The sequence below is a fragment of the Octodon degus genome, unplaced genomic scaffold, assembly GCF_000260255.1.
Source record: "Octodon degus isolate 3935 unplaced genomic scaffold, OctDeg1.0 scaffold00197, whole genome shotgun sequence".
In the NCBI taxonomy this organism is placed as follows: Eukaryota; Metazoa; Chordata; class Mammalia; order Rodentia; family Octodontidae; genus Octodon; species Octodon degus.
This window is the reverse complement of record NW_004524773.1, coordinates 596,489-613,311: the sequence shown is the minus strand read 5'-3', so window position 1 is coordinate 613,311 and position 16,823 is coordinate 596,489. Positions and strand designations below refer to the sequence as shown.

General features: G+C 52.7%; 1 protein-coding gene across 6 annotated transcripts in view; it reads right to left on the bottom strand.

The window, feature by feature from the left end:
* Positions 1–2,041: 2,041 nt before the first annotated feature.
* Zc3h4 (zinc finger CCCH-type containing 4) overlaps positions 2,042–16,823 on the bottom strand; it is a 43,684-nt gene continuing 28,902 nt past the window's right edge. For all 6 annotated transcript variants that reach the window (XM_004644275.2, XM_023704489.1, XM_023704491.1 and 3 more), the window contains 4 exons: positions 10,205–10,569; positions 9,698–10,041; positions 6,517–6,768; positions 2,042–5,530 (listed from right to left, as the gene is read on the bottom strand). In XM_004644275.2, the coding sequence (XP_004644332.1) occupies positions 4,017–5,530; positions 6,517–6,768; positions 9,698–10,041; positions 10,205–10,569 (2,475 nt within the window). In that variant the 3' untranslated portion in view covers positions 2,042–4,016. The remainder of the gene's footprint in view (positions 5,531–6,516; positions 6,769–9,697; positions 10,042–10,204; positions 10,570–16,823) is intronic.

Here is a 16,823-nt window from a genome sequence, read left to right as displayed (position 1 = left end):
GCATTCTGTAAAGGCATAACATTATTTAATGTTACACAAGTGGCTAAAAACTGAAGTAATCCCAGCACTCCAGGAGGCTGAGGCAGGAGAATCTCAAGCTCAAACTCAGGCCAGGCAATTTTAGTCACTTACATTATACCTTGAAGGGAAAAGAAAAAAAAAACTTGTAAGTTAGGGTACAGGGAAGGGGTGTTGATACAAGTATTTAAAGTCCACACATAGTTTAAAACAGTAACTATCAGAAAAATGTAAAATGAAAGCGTAGAAGCATCTGCTTTCTTGTTGGGCGATCAGGGACATGGTGGGATGGGGCCGTGTGCCCACTCCTCACACGCTGAAGCCACCCAGTCTACGGCATCTTACGGCAGGGGCTGCAACAGAGTACCACACGGCGGGGATGCTTGCTGTGCACTCTCCACTGCCGAGCTACATCCAGCTGTTTTTCTTTGGCAGGAGTTAGGATTGAATCTGGGGCCTTCGTGCTGAGCCATCCCCGACACTTCTTTGAGGCAGGGTCTTGCTGAGACACTAAGCTGTCCAGGCTGGGCTTCAAATTACAATCCTCCTGCCTCAGCCTCCCAGAGTGCTAGGATTACACAAGTGCAGCACTGAGCTGTCTTTGCAACCTCCCTTAGACAGACAAGCTCTCCTTTGCCTTTCGTATTTTCTGCAGAAGTGACAGATGTGTCTTCTCACCTGAGGTTAAGCTCTTGTGTCTTGAATTGTGTGGTCACCATTCTGAGACTCACCCTGCTTTTGGGAACCTCATGACCAAAGTGAGGGTGCAAGGTAGAAGGGGTGGCATGGTACCTGCATGCATTCTGAGGGTCCTCTGAGAGGGCATCCACTTTAAACGCCCGCGGCTCAGGCACCTCTCAGACCTAATGGGTGTAACAGTAGTCAGGAAGTGAATGAGTGAGGCAGAGAGAGGGGAGAGGGAAGGGGAGAGAGTGGGGGGGAGAAGGGAGGGGGAGGGGAACGGGAAGGGGAAAGGGGGAGAGGGGAGGCTGGGAGGGAAGGAGAGAGATCTTCTCTACCAGTTTTGGACACATCACCCTCCACAGCTGCCAAAACTCTGTCCGTAACACCTCCTGCTTTGCTTCAACTCAGGACAGTGTCACCTCCTCATAACCGACTAAGTAAAAAATATGTTGTGCACCACAGCTGTCTTCAAGTGCCCAGGCCACTGGACTGGCTTACAGCTGCTGCCCACTAGCACCACCCTCCAACATCAGGCCTATTTACTTGCAGTAGAGTGACTGAACTCAGGGCCTTTGCACTACATTCCTGGCCTTTTTTCTTGAGACATGATCCCCTTATATGGCTCAGGCTGGCCTTTAACTAATATGGCCCAGGCTGGCCTCAGACTTGCAGTGATCCCTCTGCCTCAGCCTCACAAGTGCTGGGAGTATGTACCACCACGCCTGGCCAAAACCTATTTTACAATAAAGCATTCACCACTGTGTGTGTTTACATAAGGGGTCTGCTACAGTTTAGGCTGTCCTTGAACTTGCAGAGATCCCCTTGCCTCCGCCTCCCGCGTACTAGGGTTACAGGTGTGTACCACTATGCCTGGCCATGCACCTACGTGCTGACCGGGAGCTGCAGCTCACTGCCCCCTCAGCCGCCCAAGAGCGATGCAGTCACACAGCACTGAACAGGGCAAGTATCACAGTTCAAAATTCAAATTCTACAGTACTCCATAATACTGCTTTGGCCCATCACAAAGTCAAAACACTCCGAAGTCTAACCACTGCCAGGAGGGAGGAAGCCATCTGCAAGCACACACAGACTCTGTGCAAGGCCACAGAGCCACCCCGCACTGCCGGGGCCTTCTCCTTCGATGCTCCGGAGAGCCCCAAAGCAGCGGCTGTGTCGGGGGCGCTGGGGTGCAGCTCCAAGTGCAGCCACAAGGGCTCCTTTCCACAAGGAAAAGAACAACACAGCAGTGGTCTTCAGAGGCTGCCCCCAGCCTCTTTCCACCTCCCACCACTGTGACGCCAGGGGTCAGTCCGGGTAACAGGAGACCCACAGACTGTTTAAAATAACTGCATCCTTTAATGGCAGTAATACAATTACCAGATTAAGAGACACAGGAGAAAAGGCAGGAGAGGTTTCTGGAAGACAGATATGGAGTACAAAAGGGAGTGGGGTAGTCATGCGACAATCATTGTAAAAATACAGTACATTATATACATATTTGCACCATCGACTTTCGACTCTGAAATAGTATTTACACTTTTGTTACAATCCTGGTTAGAGAACAATTTTTCTTTAAAAGCTCGGCCTGATGGCAAAAGGGAATTCTGGATGAATTCATAGTTCCATGAGGTTCTGATGCTGAATATTCCAAGAGGAGCATTTCAGCTTCTATTTCATCCACAGATTTCAGTTTTAAAAAAGCATTTACTTTCTCAGAAGCCCGGGGTGGGGTGGGAGGGGGGACCAAAACACTGTCACACTGTGCGTCCTTCCTCATCTTACACAGGCCTGGGCTGCAGCCCTCTGCTCCACAGCCAGCTCTGGTGGCCGAGGACAAATTTGATGATTGCTTGGCAAAAATCACACAAAAGCCTGACCTCAGCCCACTGACCCCAGTGTGGTCTGGCCCTATAGGGCGCCTGGCCCAGTCCAGCCGTGCCCAACCTGGCTTTTAGCCTCAAATTAATGAGTTCTTTCTTCTGGGGTGGGGATGTCCCAGAAGCCTTGTGAGGCTCCCACCACGGGACAGGAAAGGGGATCCCTCTGCTGGGTGAGGTCTCACTGTGAACAGGAGACATGGCCTTCAGCGTGGCACCAGAGGCAGTGGGCCCAGAAAGAGGCACCCCCGAATAACCAGACCTTCTGGGGTCAGTGATGCCCAGGCCTTGTCAGGCTCCTCTGAGCCAGCTGCCCAGCCAGGTTCACTGGTCAGGCCTCCCCAAGACCCCTGGAACAAGGCCAGTCCTCAGGCAGGGTGGGACACTTAGGGGAAAAGAGGCTGCCGTGACATCTCTGGTCTGTCCTTGCCCAGCTGAACCTTCAGTCCTCTCTGTCCCCAGTGAGTCCTGGCCCCCCTTCCTTCTAGGAAGTGCATAAAACCCTAAACCATGATGTCTGCTGGCTGGGAGAGGAAACCAAACACCAGTACCTCCTTCCCTACAGACACTGTGGTTTAAGGAACAAAGAAAGCAGAGTGCACAAACACTGTGCCAAAGGGCCACCTGGGGCTCCCTAGGGGGAGGGAGCCTGCAGAACGGCCAGCCACGGATCCTTGAGCTGTCGCCAGGGCAGAGGCTGGCAGTGCAGGCACACAGGGTACCCTAGCCTCTGAGAGCCAGGCCAGACCCCGGCATGCAGGGCGGGACGGTAATACTGACAGAACACGTGCTCCCAGGCAGCTCTGCCCCCATCAGCCCCCTTCCTGCCCCGGCTCCTGTACAGGCTAAAGGGCCCTGGTTTGAGGAAGAGCTGGGGCTGGGGCTAGGAACAAAGGGGCGCAAATGGTAATTCAGAAATGAGAGTGGGCCCAGGGAGTGCCCACCAGGGTGCCCCTGAGGATTCCCGGCCACCTCCTCCAATACCTTTTCATTTTCCCTGGCTGAAGCAGTGGGCACAGGATTCATACTGAAGAGCCAGGGCTTCTCAGATGCCCCTCGAGGATGGGTTCCCGTCTCCTTGCCCAGCAGGGCGGGGTGAGTGACCTTCAGTGCCTTCTCAGACACTCACATTCCCTTTGTCCTGAGGGGAGCCCCAAGCTTTGCCCGGAGACAGTCCCCATTTGCACCCAGGGAGGCGCAGGGTCTGGAGCACCCCCACTGGCTCAGGCTCGGTAGCCCTGCAGCACAGACGGGAACCCATCCAAGATGGTTATGTACAATTTATGTCTCAAAGGAAATACTACTTGAGGGGGAAAAAGAAAAAAGAGGAAAAAGAAAAGAAAGAACACCCATCTCCCCCAATCCCAACTTCAATTGCTGCCCTTAAATATCACCTTGGAAAAGGAAGGGTGGCAGGAGCGCTGGTTCTGGCTAGCACTACTGGCAAAAGGGGGAGGCGGTGGGGTCAAAGCCTTTAAAAACATCTTTCAGGGACCCTGCGTCCTGCTCGCCCTCACGGGCTGGGCTGTTGCCAGCAAACGGGCTTCCTGAGCCTGTCTTGGGTGTTGGCTTCGCAGTCCCAAAAAGCGCGGGCACAGGCAGGTTGTGCACGCCTGGCTGGGGTGGGGCACTTTCTGCAGGTGCAGCAACTGTGGCTGTGGTGGAGGCGGAAGCTACCTTAGGCCGGGGCCGGTTGTAGCTGTTGTATCTGTCCGTGGCTGCGGCAGAGGTCCCATCTGTGCCAGCTTTCCCTGCTTCTGGTTGCTCCAACGCAGACTTGCGGACAAAAGGGGGCTCCTTGGTCTTAGAGGCCGAGCCCTTGCCATTGCCCTCAGGCCCCTTGGGCTGGGCACCTGAATCAGTAGCTGGCTCCGCTTTGCTGCCTGCGTTGGGAGTCCTCGGGTCATAGAGGCTGATGCCACTCAGCACACTGCTCTGCCCACTGCTGCTGCCCTGGCCCAGCCCACCGGCAGCCAGCACTCTGGGGTCATAGGGAGCTGTGGCTGGGGGGGAGGACCCTCCGCCAGGGCTGGAAGATGGAGGAGACCCTTCAGGGGGGCTGGGCTTGGCAGCCCGTGAGGAGGCTGCTGAGTCTGCTGGTTTCTGCAGTCGAGGGTCAGCAGGGGCCTTCCGTACCCTGGGGTCACTGGGCTTGTCACTTGGACTGGCGGCTGCAGAGGAACCTGGAACATTAACAGTCTTGAGGATGCGAGAGAGGAGTTCAAAGTCGGGTAGGTGAGAGCCAGAGGCGCTGGGGTCTGTGGAGGTGCCTTGGCGCTGGCGGGCACCAGGGGGTCCTACAGGGTTGGAGCGGTGCAGCCTGGGGTCCAGAGCAGGCAAAGACTGCAGGGCAGCAGGTACAGGGGGCACCATGTCTTGTTTGGGGACGGGCAGAGGAATCAGGTCCTCAGGGTTCCAGAGCACGGTGCGAGCAAAGCTGGGCTTGCTCAAGGTGACATCCTTCTTGATGTGGCTGAACTGCTGCAGCTGCGACCTGGGGTCCCGCAGAGGATGCCCAGGCAGGGGGTCCAGGGGAATGTTCACGGCCTTCTCCCGCAGGGCCCGCTCACCCTCCTCCTCTTCCTGAGGTGGAGCCCCAGAGCCCTTGGAGCTGCTGGGGCCAGCAGGGCTGCAGTGAAGACCCTCAGGCTTTGAGGATGGCAGAGATCGAGCCAGCCGGGGATCAGAGGGCCCAGTATCTCCTGGGCCTGACCCACTGGAAGCCTCAGCATGGCGGGACAGTCTGGGGTCCCGGCTGAGGCGGGGGTCGGCCAGCCGGCCTCCAGTGGCATGCACCTTCTGGAGGCGGGGATCCCCCAGCCCACTGCTGCTCAGCTCTCCAACTGAAGCTGGGGGGCGGCTAGATGTCTGTTGCCTCAATGTCTTGAGGATGGAGGTGACGCTGCTCCCACCTTCGTCCTCATCACTTGAGTACCAGTTTCCGGTATCACCTGAGAAAGCAGAGGGGCAGGGAGGGGTGAGTGGTCACCATGTCCACCCCAAGTCCTCTGGACCCCCAGGAAGTCCACAGGGCCAATGCTGCTCTGCTCTCGGTACACAGAACTTCAGGGTCCCTTCTCAAGGGGTGCCCTTGGGGGATAGGAGGAGATCCTGGGGGCCTAGGCACCCCGCTTGGGGCCTGGCAGGCGGGGCTGCCACCTGTGGAGCTTTCCACTGTGCTGGCACTAGACTGAGTGCTATATTTAAACAGCACATCAGCTACCCAGGAGGTCAGGTCACTCATATGCCCATCAGACAGAGCACCAACAGTGAACTGGGACACCTAGCCCGGGCTCCATGGCCTCCCACCTGCAGGGCTAGGAGGTGCTGGCAGCCACTGCTTTCACACCTTTGTCCTCATGTCCCTTACAATGCTACACTGTCTCCTAGAAGGACACAGGCCCAAGGCCACAGGATCTGGTACAAGCAAAGCCTTGGCAGAGGAACCTAAGCCACCTGGGCAAGGGCCGCCTAGCCCACCCCTCCTCCCTACTGATTCCCAGGCCCCCATCTCTGCTCCCAGATACCATTTGCACACTTCTCCCAAGATGGGTATCACTAGGCCAACCACCTGGCTATGTGACCACAGGGACTTGAGTGACTAGCCCTTCTCTCTCGGCTCCAGCAGAGTATACTCCACAGACAGGAGGGAGAGGCCCCAAGCCTCCTTTGGAAGGTGTGGGCAGCCTATCCTTCCAGCCAGCGTCTCTGGCAGGAACCAGCCCACCACCCTCAATGGGATCAGGTCTCCCCTGAGTTCAAGACATGGAAGGCCATTCCTGGCCTCTGGTTTCCTCAGAGACACACAATAGCAATAGCCCAGCCTGATCTTATGACCCTGACAGTGGTCCTCCCTAGGTGGAAGCTTCTACCCACCACGTCCCCACCAAGCCCCACGCAGAACCTGGGGCTGAGCCCCGCCCTGTGAGACACATGCCTTCCTCATTCTCCCGGTCCTGCTTGCTGCTCTCAGCCAGCCTCCTCGCTCTCTCCTCCTCCTCTTGCTGCTTCTGCTGGATCCTCAGGTACAGGGCCCTCTGGGTTGAGGGCAGGAAGTCGGGGACACCAGCACCCGGCTTCGGCCGGCCTGGGGGCCCTCCCTCAGAGAAGCTGTCTGGCTCCAGAGGGTGCTCGGGGAAGAGGGGCTCCCCAGGCTGCCCCGCCAGCTCTTCATAGTGCCCGTAGTCCTCTGCAGCAGGGAAGAACCGAGGGCTCAGGTCGGGGAGGGTCTCACAGCACCAACTCTACCCCCGGCCCTTTCCTGGAGAAGCCACCTCCAGGGTGCTGAGTGTGGACATCAGCTGTCTGTGACGCCCTCCCATGCCTGGTGCCGACAAGAACCCAAGCGTGGGGGGCAGGCCACAGGACATTCCCATCTACAAGGGGAGGATATGGCAACACAGACCAGCACTCACAGACAGAAACAGGACAAACAAATGCTCCCTGGACATGTGTGAAGGTGGGAGAAGGCTCTATGAGGAGGAACAGAAGACTATCCTTCTGTTCCTTCCAGGGACAGCAGCTAGAAGGCTTTGGGGCAGCTTTTGCTCTCCCCACTTGCTCCTAACTCACACTGTCTATGCTGCACACTAGTTTGGTTTCATGTTTCTCTGAGATAAAGTAACGAAAAGCTCCACTAACTCTCACAGTGAGCTCACAGTATCAGCTCAATCATGTCTGGGGGCGCGGGGGAGAGGGGAAGAATCCAACCAGGAAAGCAGAATGAAAACTCCACAGCAATCCAGTGGCTGGTGGGCGGCTCCTCTGGCTCCCCTGTGCCAGCCCTAAACTCCCCTCCCAGCACTGCTCCACCCAGGAGCCGGAGGCTGCAGGGGAAGAGTCACAGCCACCCAGTGCGGAGCTCAGGACACAGGTGGTGTACACACACGTGAGCAAAGAGCAGCCCGACGACTGAGGCCAGAGCGCCGAGGCAGTGCTGCCACCTCTACCCTGCCTGGACAACTGAGGACTGGAAATGTGACCAGTGTGACGGAGAAATTAATACTACTAAGAATTGCAAAGTTGGCCAATATTTCATGTATAAGGCTACGTATGAAGCAAAAAACGAGAGCACTGCTACTGCTAGCTGTGTGCGCTTGACTGTGTACATGAGATGCAGGTGAGGAGCCTGCTCCCTGCCATACCTGCTGGGGCAGGCGGTGACAGCACAGCCGGGGGTGAGTGGCGCTCAGGAACACAGCTGTGTTACATTTCACCTCATTTGGGTTTTCTTTAGAGACAGGGTCTCACTATGCAGTTCGGGCTGGCCTTGAGCTCACTTTGTAGCCCAGGCTGGTCTCAAACTCACAAACTTGAGTGATCCTCCTGCTTCAGCCTCCTGAGTGCTGGGATTATAGGCGTGGTGTGTACCACCATGCTCGGCTTAGTTACTGTTATAGGGCGCCTGACCCTCAGTCTCCTTTCCAGCAGAGCCTTCCCCACACACGTCTGAACACACTGCATAGGACTATGGGTGCCCTGCACCCTCTGTTTTCTCACCACCCATAAGCTGAAGTCACTCACTTTCCCATCTCTATGCTATAGGTCTCCCTGATGGCCTGTGAGCACCCTTCAGAATCTCCAGGTGGCCAAGGCAGAAGGGCCGCTTCCAAGCCACCTGCTCCACAGGTCTGGCCCATTAGGCAACTGCCTCCAACCCCCCTCTGCACCATCCGCCCAGCACAGCTGGGATCCTGTCCATGAACCCTGGCCCTGCCATTATTCCTGCTCACTTCTGCTGTGGGTCACTCCACAGTAGTCCAGACATACTCCTAATTCCTATCCATAGCCTTCATCTACTGCCAACGCTTTGAACAGGCACAGGGCCACTGCTGCCACAGCCAACACAGTCCTTTTCTTTCTTTCTTTTTTTTTTTTTGGGTGGTACCAGCGATGAAACTCAGTATCTTGCACTTGCCAGGCAAGCGCTTACTCCATTGAGCTATCTCTCCGGCCCCAGAGTGCTCATAATATGGAGCCTGCCTTTGCAGGCTGGGTCCATCTGACAAGCTGCTGCCAGACACAGAGCTCAGCCCCGCAGCCTCCTCTGTGCCCACCCAGCCCCTTCTGCCTCCTGGAAAAGCAGGCCTCTGCTGACTGTCCCTGCCAACGCCCTGAGGCTCCAATTGGCACCCCCCACATTCCTCTGTGTTCTAACAACAGTCAGGGCTGAAACGAACAGATTCACCTCTTCACAGCCTCCTCCTGTCACTTAACACAGCCGAGGCCAGGCCTGGAAGCCCACCCTGAGCCTCGGACGCTGCAAGCACTTTGTTCTGAGAGCGCTCACTGCCGTGCACGTCATCTAGCCTCACTGACTGTGGCCCCAGGATTTTGCCAACACAGAAGGAAAATGCCATCATGGGATAAGACGAACAAGGTTACAGGGCAGCACTGAAGCTCCAAAACCAGAACTATCTTAAAAGAATTTTAGCCAAGACACTAATTATTGATAGGGGTCATGCTCCCATTTCTAAGCACACTGAATAAATTCTTTTTTTTTTTTTTTTTTTTTTTGGTGGAACCAGAGATTGAACTCAGGCCCTTGCCTGAGCGCTTATTCTACTGAGCTATCTCTCTGGCCCAATAAATTCTTAAAAACCAAATAAAATGCCAGGCATGGTACACATGACTACCAGTGCCAGATACTCGGGAGGCTGAGGCAGGAGGTCTGCCAAGTATGCTTAGGTCAGCCTAAGCAATTTAGCAAAAACCTGCCCCAAAATAAAATAAAGGGCCAGGTTGTGACCAAGTGTAGTGATTGCCCAGCATGTGTGAGGCCCCGAGTTCCATCTCCAGTACCACAAAGAAACAAGTAAAATACGCCATATTAACAACATAAAACTCCTTTTGATCTCAACAAATGAGGCTAAAGTCACAAGAAATACTAGATTAATAAAATAGGACAAAGATAGGAACTGAAGTCACACTTTTTTTTTTTTTTTTTGGTGGAAATGGGGATTGAACTCAGGCCCTATTCTACTGAGCTATTTCCTCAGCCCCATGAGTCTCACCTTTAAAGAGACTTGGAGTAAGGAAGAAAACCTGCACCTTCACTTCCTTTCATGCTGCTGAACCAAGCCCCCAGCATGTCCCACAGAAGCCCCTGACCCACGTACCTGCATCCCCAATGAGGCCTGGTTCCATCTCTATGCCCTCCTGTTGCTGGTAGAAGTTTTCATAGAAGTTCTGGGCTGGTGGGATGGGGGGCATCATTCCAGAATGTGGGGAGTCTCCAGGACCATAGGGCATCATGGGAGGCCCTCCAGGACCCACAGGGGGGCCAGGGTTCATGCCAGGGCCCATTGGCATATCAGGGTGCATGTCTGGATGCATATCAGGGTGCATGTCTGGGTGCATGTCCGGATGCATGTCAGGATGCATGGGGCCTCCCATTGGCCCTGGGGGTCCCATGTTGGGTCCAGGACCCATTGGCCCTGGGGGTCCACCAGGTCCAGGGAACCTAGAAGAGGAAACAATGCCTGTGAAAACTGTTGCTGAGAAGTGGTGGCACCCACCCCAGGTAGAGAGTGCCAATTAGCAGGTCCCATGGGTCCCAGGCAGGAACTCCAACACGGAATCCACTGGGGCCCAAGCCTGAGGCTCCACGTGGCTGGAGCACTCACCTCACACCCAGCTTCTCAGCCAGCTGTCCTGTGGGCCGTACAACAATCTCAAACAGGGAGGGGATCTTCTTGTTGTACATGTCCTGCTGCTGCTGTAGCTGCTGCGGGGACAGTGGCTCATGCACTGGCATGGACATCTGAGGGGGCCCAGCAGGAGGGGGTGGGGGCGGGGGTGGGGGTGGGGGACCACCCTGGATGGGCCTGCCGTTGGGAGAGGTGGGGGCCTGGGGCCCAGGGGGACGAGGTGGGGTGGGCAGGAGGCCCACACCAGGGGGTGGTTTGGGCAGGGGATTGATGCCCTGCTTCTTCAGTTCCTCTACTTCCTTCTCATCTTCAGCACCTGCTTCTGCATCATCAGCCAACATCTGTACCGGGTAAGAAAGGAACCACTCAGAGCTCAATTTCTAAGGAAAATCCTAAAACATAAGCATCCTGAGGCTCTTACAGCACAGAGCCAATGACCACGGTTCCCTTGCCCTGCCTTTTCTGGCAGCATTACGGATGAACCTAACCCTGGCTCTCAAGCAACACAGCAAGAGCTCTGCCATGAAACTATACCCCCAGCCCCACAAATCCTTTTTGTAACAAAAATCACTGAGGCTGAGGCAAATCTGAGGTCAGTGTGAGCTACACAAGTCAGTATCTCAAAAACTGCTGGCTGTGGTGGCACATGCCTGCAAATCTCAGCACTGGGGGGCTGAGGCAAAAGGATCTTCCACAGTACTTGGTAGGCTAAAGCAGATCACTCCAAGTTCAAGGCCAGTTTAGGCTACATACCGAGGTTTTTTGTTTTGTTTTTTTTTTTTTTTTTCGGAACCAGAGATCGAACTCAGGATCTTGCACTTGCCAGGCAGGTGCTTACGTCACTGAGCTATATCCCCAGCCTCAAGAGCTGGGATTATAGGCATGTGCCACCACACCCAGACAAGTTTAAGGCCAGCCTTAACTACATAGACACCCTGGCTCCAAATTTTAAAAAAACTACCACAAACAAAATTCCTCATCAGAAGGGCCAGCGATAGCTCAGCAAAACTAAGCACCTACTTAGGGCAAGTGCAGGGACCGGAGTTCAATCCCTAGCGCCACACACCACACCCTCAGGTGCACTGAGCCGGCTATAAGAGACCAGGCATGGTGCGTATGCCTGTTAATCCCCAGCACTGGGAGGCTGAAAACAGGATCACTACAAGTCTGAGCTGCTGAGACCCTGTACCAAATACATAAAAAAAGAAAAAAAAAAAAATGCTTATCAGATGCAACTCTGTGGCTGATCTCTGGGATCAGAAAGCAGGGAGAACCATTCCTATCCTGTGGCAAAATCCAATTCACATGTACCATTTTAACTGCTTTACAGTGAACAATTCAGGGTAATTAACATATTCACAGAGATGAGCAACTTCTACCTCTTTCCAGTTAGAGTTTTTGTAGTGTTTTCAACATCCCCAAGGAGATGCTGTCCAGTAGACAGTCACTTCCTGCCCCTCCTCCTCAGCCCCTGGCAACTATTCACCTACTTTCTATGGATTGATCTACTTGGGAAACCTCTAAGCAGAAGAACCATGTCATAGTCCCTTTCATGACATGATTCTTTTACTTCGCTAGTTTCATTGTGTTTTACCATCTGCTGGTCTGTCTTTCTTGTTTCCTTTCTTTTTTAGTGCACTGTTGGAGATGAACCCAGGGCCTCACGTATGCGAGGCAAGCACTTGGCCCTGAGCTCATACCCCAGCCCTATTTCTTTTGCAGCAGCTGTATCTGCCTAGACAAAGCCCTCCCAATTCACCTGCAGTAAAACCCCAACTGCTAACCATGACTCAGCACAAGGGACTGCTGAGCCACACCCAGGGGCTCCTTCTCCTTCCGAGACTGGCCCCTGTAGCCCAAACACCCAGCCCTATCTCAGTGCAAAGATAGTCACAGTCTTCCTCCAGGACTCAGTTCAGCCCAGACTACACCTCAGGCTTCTAGTCTCCCCTCTATTCTTGGGTGGTTTCTGGTCCATTTACTGGGAGTCTCAAATGTCAACATGGAGTACCAGTTCCCATCTCCTGTGTTCTCTACCTAGACACTGCTGAGCTGCCTCAAAGTACTGCTCACACCTGAGGAAACCATGTAGTTGGCCATTTCCTTATTGGCTCTTGGCTTGTCCATCCTGTCTATCCCAGGAGGGTGGGGACTACCGCCTTTCCTGCTGCATTCCCAGCTGCCACCACAGATATGACATGGAGATGGCTCAGTAGAATAAGCACTTCCCTGGCAAGCGCAAAGCCCTGAGTTCAATCCTTGGTTCCGCAAAAAAAAAAAAAAAAAAAAACCAACAAAACCAGATATGACGTGGAAGATGGGGATCCCCAATGAGGTATTGAGAAACATCCATTTCTACACTGGGACACAGCAACAGAGGCCCTATGCGGAATGGAACACTGCGGCCTGAGCACCCTCTACACGCTGCCCACTGTCTTGGTCTTGGTCCTGGTCCTGGTCCTGGCCTCCTCAAATTTCTCAGCATACTCTGCAGACCACAAAGCAAAGAAAAATTAAAGGTCTCAATCATGGCCATATCACTGATCTCTAAATCTTTTCAACAGACCTTTAATGCTTTCAAGTCAAAGGTCAAAATTAATAAAGTTATATCCTATTAAACAGGAACAGGGGCTGGGGAGGTAGCTCAGTAGAATAAGCACTTGCCTGGCAAGCACAAGGGCCTAAATTCAATCCCTGGTTCCGCAAATAAATAAATAAATAAATAAAAAACAGGAACCAAGGGCTAGCCAAATAGCTCAGCAGATTAACGTGCCTGCAAGCAGGCACTGGGGTTGGGTGTTCAATACCTGGGCCTGCCATGCCGGCTCCGCCCTTGGGGCACACTGAGACACAATCGAGACTGGGCATGGTGGCACCAGCCTGTAATCCCAGCTCTTTGGAGGCTGTAAACAAGTGGATAACTACGAGTCTGATCTAGTAGTGAGACCTTGAATATACCCTGTAAACCCCTCCCTAAAATACAGGGGTGGGGGGAAGAAGCTTACTTCAGCCTGGCTCCCTTTCTACTCTCCTTCCACAAGTCCCTACAGAGCCTGGCCCTGGCTGGACCATGCACCCTTCACCTCCCTGGCCTCCATCCCCATCCCTATTCCCTCCCTGGGACAGCTGGCACTGCTCTTATTTCCAGAGCTGCCCTGACCCCAGACAGTTCGCTCCTTCAAGGCCACAGAACACACGCTGCATCACCACTCATCAGATGTGAAAACCCAACCACCACCTCTGTCTCCATCAGACTGTTGGCTCTGGGGACAGACACAGCCCCTGGGCAGCTCAAACATAGCGGTCATGCCCAGGAGGCACCTGAGGGACCCCTTGGTCAAAGTGACTGGAGTGACATGAAGGCAGCCTGAAGCATCTCAGCTGTACTTCTGCCACCTGTCTGTGCTGACTAGAGCTCCCCACTTCTGGACCTCAGCTACACGCAAGCCTCCTGGCCCACAGCCCACATGACATCCAGGAGGGATGCTGCTCCAGACACAGCTGGGCTCCCTGCACCCTGCACTGATCACACCTGAGCCCAGGGCACAGACATGTCAATCACCTAAGAGAAAATAGGCAGAAAAACCGAACCCAAACTACCGACTGGGCTTTCCAGCACAGACATGTGGCAGGGGACATCAGTCCCCAGGCTCTTTCCGGCCTTGCCACTGCAGGGCCACTGTTCCAGGCACATCTTATCACATAGGACCAACAGCACCCTGCTGAGTCTGAAGCGGCCCTAATCAACCCTAACAAGGGCCACACTTGCACAAATGCAAAGCATAAGGGCCAGCAAGATAGCTCAGCAGATTAAGTGCCTCCTCAGGAAAGTGTAGGGACTGGGTTCAATTCCCGGCAACACAGGAGGTGCTGGCCCCGCCCCCAGGGGCGGGCCACAGAGACCAAGCATGATGGCACACGCCTGTTATCCCCAGCACTGGGAAAGCTGTGAAACAGAAGGATCACTACAAGTCTGAGGTGCATAGTGAGACCCTGTACCAAATACATAAGGCAACAACCCAAATGCAAAACATATGGCCCCGGCTTTGCCCGGTGAATGAGCTCAAGGCTGTTAGTTGGTCACAAGCTCTTAAACTGTTGTCCCCAAGTGGTAACAACACAAATGCTCTCCAACTAATGCTTGGCTAAACAAACTCAGCCAGCCACACAGTGAAGAAAGGCTCGGCAACCAACAGCAATGAAGCTGAACTGGGTGGATCGTGAATGCATCATTCCCAGTCTGAGAAGCCACAGTCCCATCCCAGACACACAGGGCAATGTACCACACTTTTCCCATTATGATGCTCCTTCCCTATATTTGCAGTGTGCGATGGTGACAGTAAATTTACATGTTGGTTAAGTCAGAGAACTACAGACAACACAGGAAAATTTTCTGGATCCCAGCTATAACTCAAAACCTGACTGTGAAACACGAGACACATAAAAGAAAAATGGAAAAAACAAACCTATCTGTAACTGAAGTAGAAAAGGTGAAGAATCAAGGTTTACATACCTTATTCTCAAATGCTCAAGAGAAACACAGTGCACACATATATATCTACATCAAAGCCAGAGTGGATAATAAAGGAAACACAACGAAGTTTCACTTGCACATGAACCCAGGTGGAGGGTTCCACTGGGTTATTTTTACCACTTGCTCCCAAGTAAGCCTCATCACCAACCCCCAACATAGGCAAGTTTCCAAACAAAGACTGGAAGGCAGGACACTCCTATTTCTCAACAGATGGAAATGGCACCAAGTGGTTGGATAAAACAAAGAGGGATGGGGTGGGGAGGGTAGAACAGCAGATGTGAAGCCAGGTGTGCAAGCACGCACCTGCAGTCCCAGCACTTCGGGAAACCAGGGGGCAGAAGATTCAAAGTTTGACCCCAGCCTGGAAAAACTCAATGATATCGTGTCTCAAAACAAAACCAAAAAAAAAAAAAAACAAAAAAACAAAAAAACAACAACAGTAAGCTGAGAAGATAGCTCAGTGGCATAAGCGCCTGCCTGGCAAGCACAAGGTCCCAAGTTCGATCCCCAGTGCCACAAAAACACAAAAGCAAAACAAACAAAACACAAAAAAACAAACCAACCAACCAAAAAAAAGAAAAAGAAAGAAAGCTAAAGATTTAGCTCAGTGTAAAGGCTTGGGGTTCAATCCACAACACTGCTAAAATGAGGGGAGGGGAGGCCTACCACCATGCACATAAAAGAAAAATGGAAAAAAAAAAAAAAACCTACCTGTAACAGAAGTAGAAGGGGAGGAGAGGGAGGGGAAGGAGAAAGGAGGAAGGGGAAGAGGGGGAGGGGGGAGGACAGAGGACAGGAGAGGACCAGACATTTTGGGAGGGTGGCTGGGCCTCATCCTGAGTGGCACCACAACTTAAACTACAGACTGCCAGGGGAGCCCCAAGATTTCCTCAGATTCAGAGAGGCCCTTCTAAGAAGGGTGGTGTACATTTTACTCCCTCACCATCCCAATCCTAGCATGCTTTCTCCTGTTTTGCCAGTCTTTAAACCTATGGATTTCAGATGAGGACAACAGTGACACCTTAAAGGTATGCTGCCAGGAGATGAAATATGCCACTTTGTTGGTAAGGGCCTCTGGCGTGGTTCTGCCCAACACGGAGGCATAAGCCACCTGCAGCCAGCAATTGCTGCAACAGGGCTGATGCAAATATAGGCCAATGAACAGAAGACCCAACTCTCCACAGCTGGGAATGCAGCTTGCCTAGCATGCTCGAGCCGCTGGGTTCAATTCCTAGTGCCATAAAAAAGAAAATTAAAAATCTGTATTTTCTTCGTTATTCACTGATTGGTAACATAGTATCTGAGCACTACATTGCCATAAAGGAAGATAAGCTTGAGACACTTCTAGCTACATGCCCATACCTTGAGACCTTAATCTTAAGTAAAATAATCAGGCACACATTTAAATAACATATTGTTCTCAGGTGTGAAAAAACAAAGTGTAAATAAGAACAAAATGTAAAACAGATAATGGAAGTTGGGAAGAAAATGTTCAAATGAGAAGTACAAGCAGGGGGAGGAAGAGACAAGAAAAAAATAGAAAACAGAAACAAAGCTTTTGTAAATAAGGAGAAGAGAGCTGGTGAGATGGCTCAGTGGTCTGAAGCACCTACTTAGAACAAGCTTAGCAAAGCACAGAGACCGCGGTTGGATCCCCCAGCACCACATGCCAGCCAGCCGCGCCCCCTGGTGGGCTGAGCTGGCTACACACACACACACACACACACACACACACACACACGCACACAAATAAGTAAAATAAATAAATTTAAAAAAATAAATGAGAAGAGGGGTTGAAGAGAAGGGAGGACAGTGGGGGAAAAAACTAAGATACATCATGTACAAGTACTAACTCCCGCTAATGAATGTTATCCTTATGTATACCTAAAATGTACCAGTAAAAAAGAAAATACTGGGGCCGGGGAGACAGCTCAGTAGAAAAAGCGCTTGCCTACCAAGCACAAAGACCTGAGTTCAATCCCTGGTTCAGGAAAAAAAAGAAAGAAAATACTGTGGTGCAAGGGTTGGCCACCTGTGGGACTAGTCAAACTCCTGTTTATT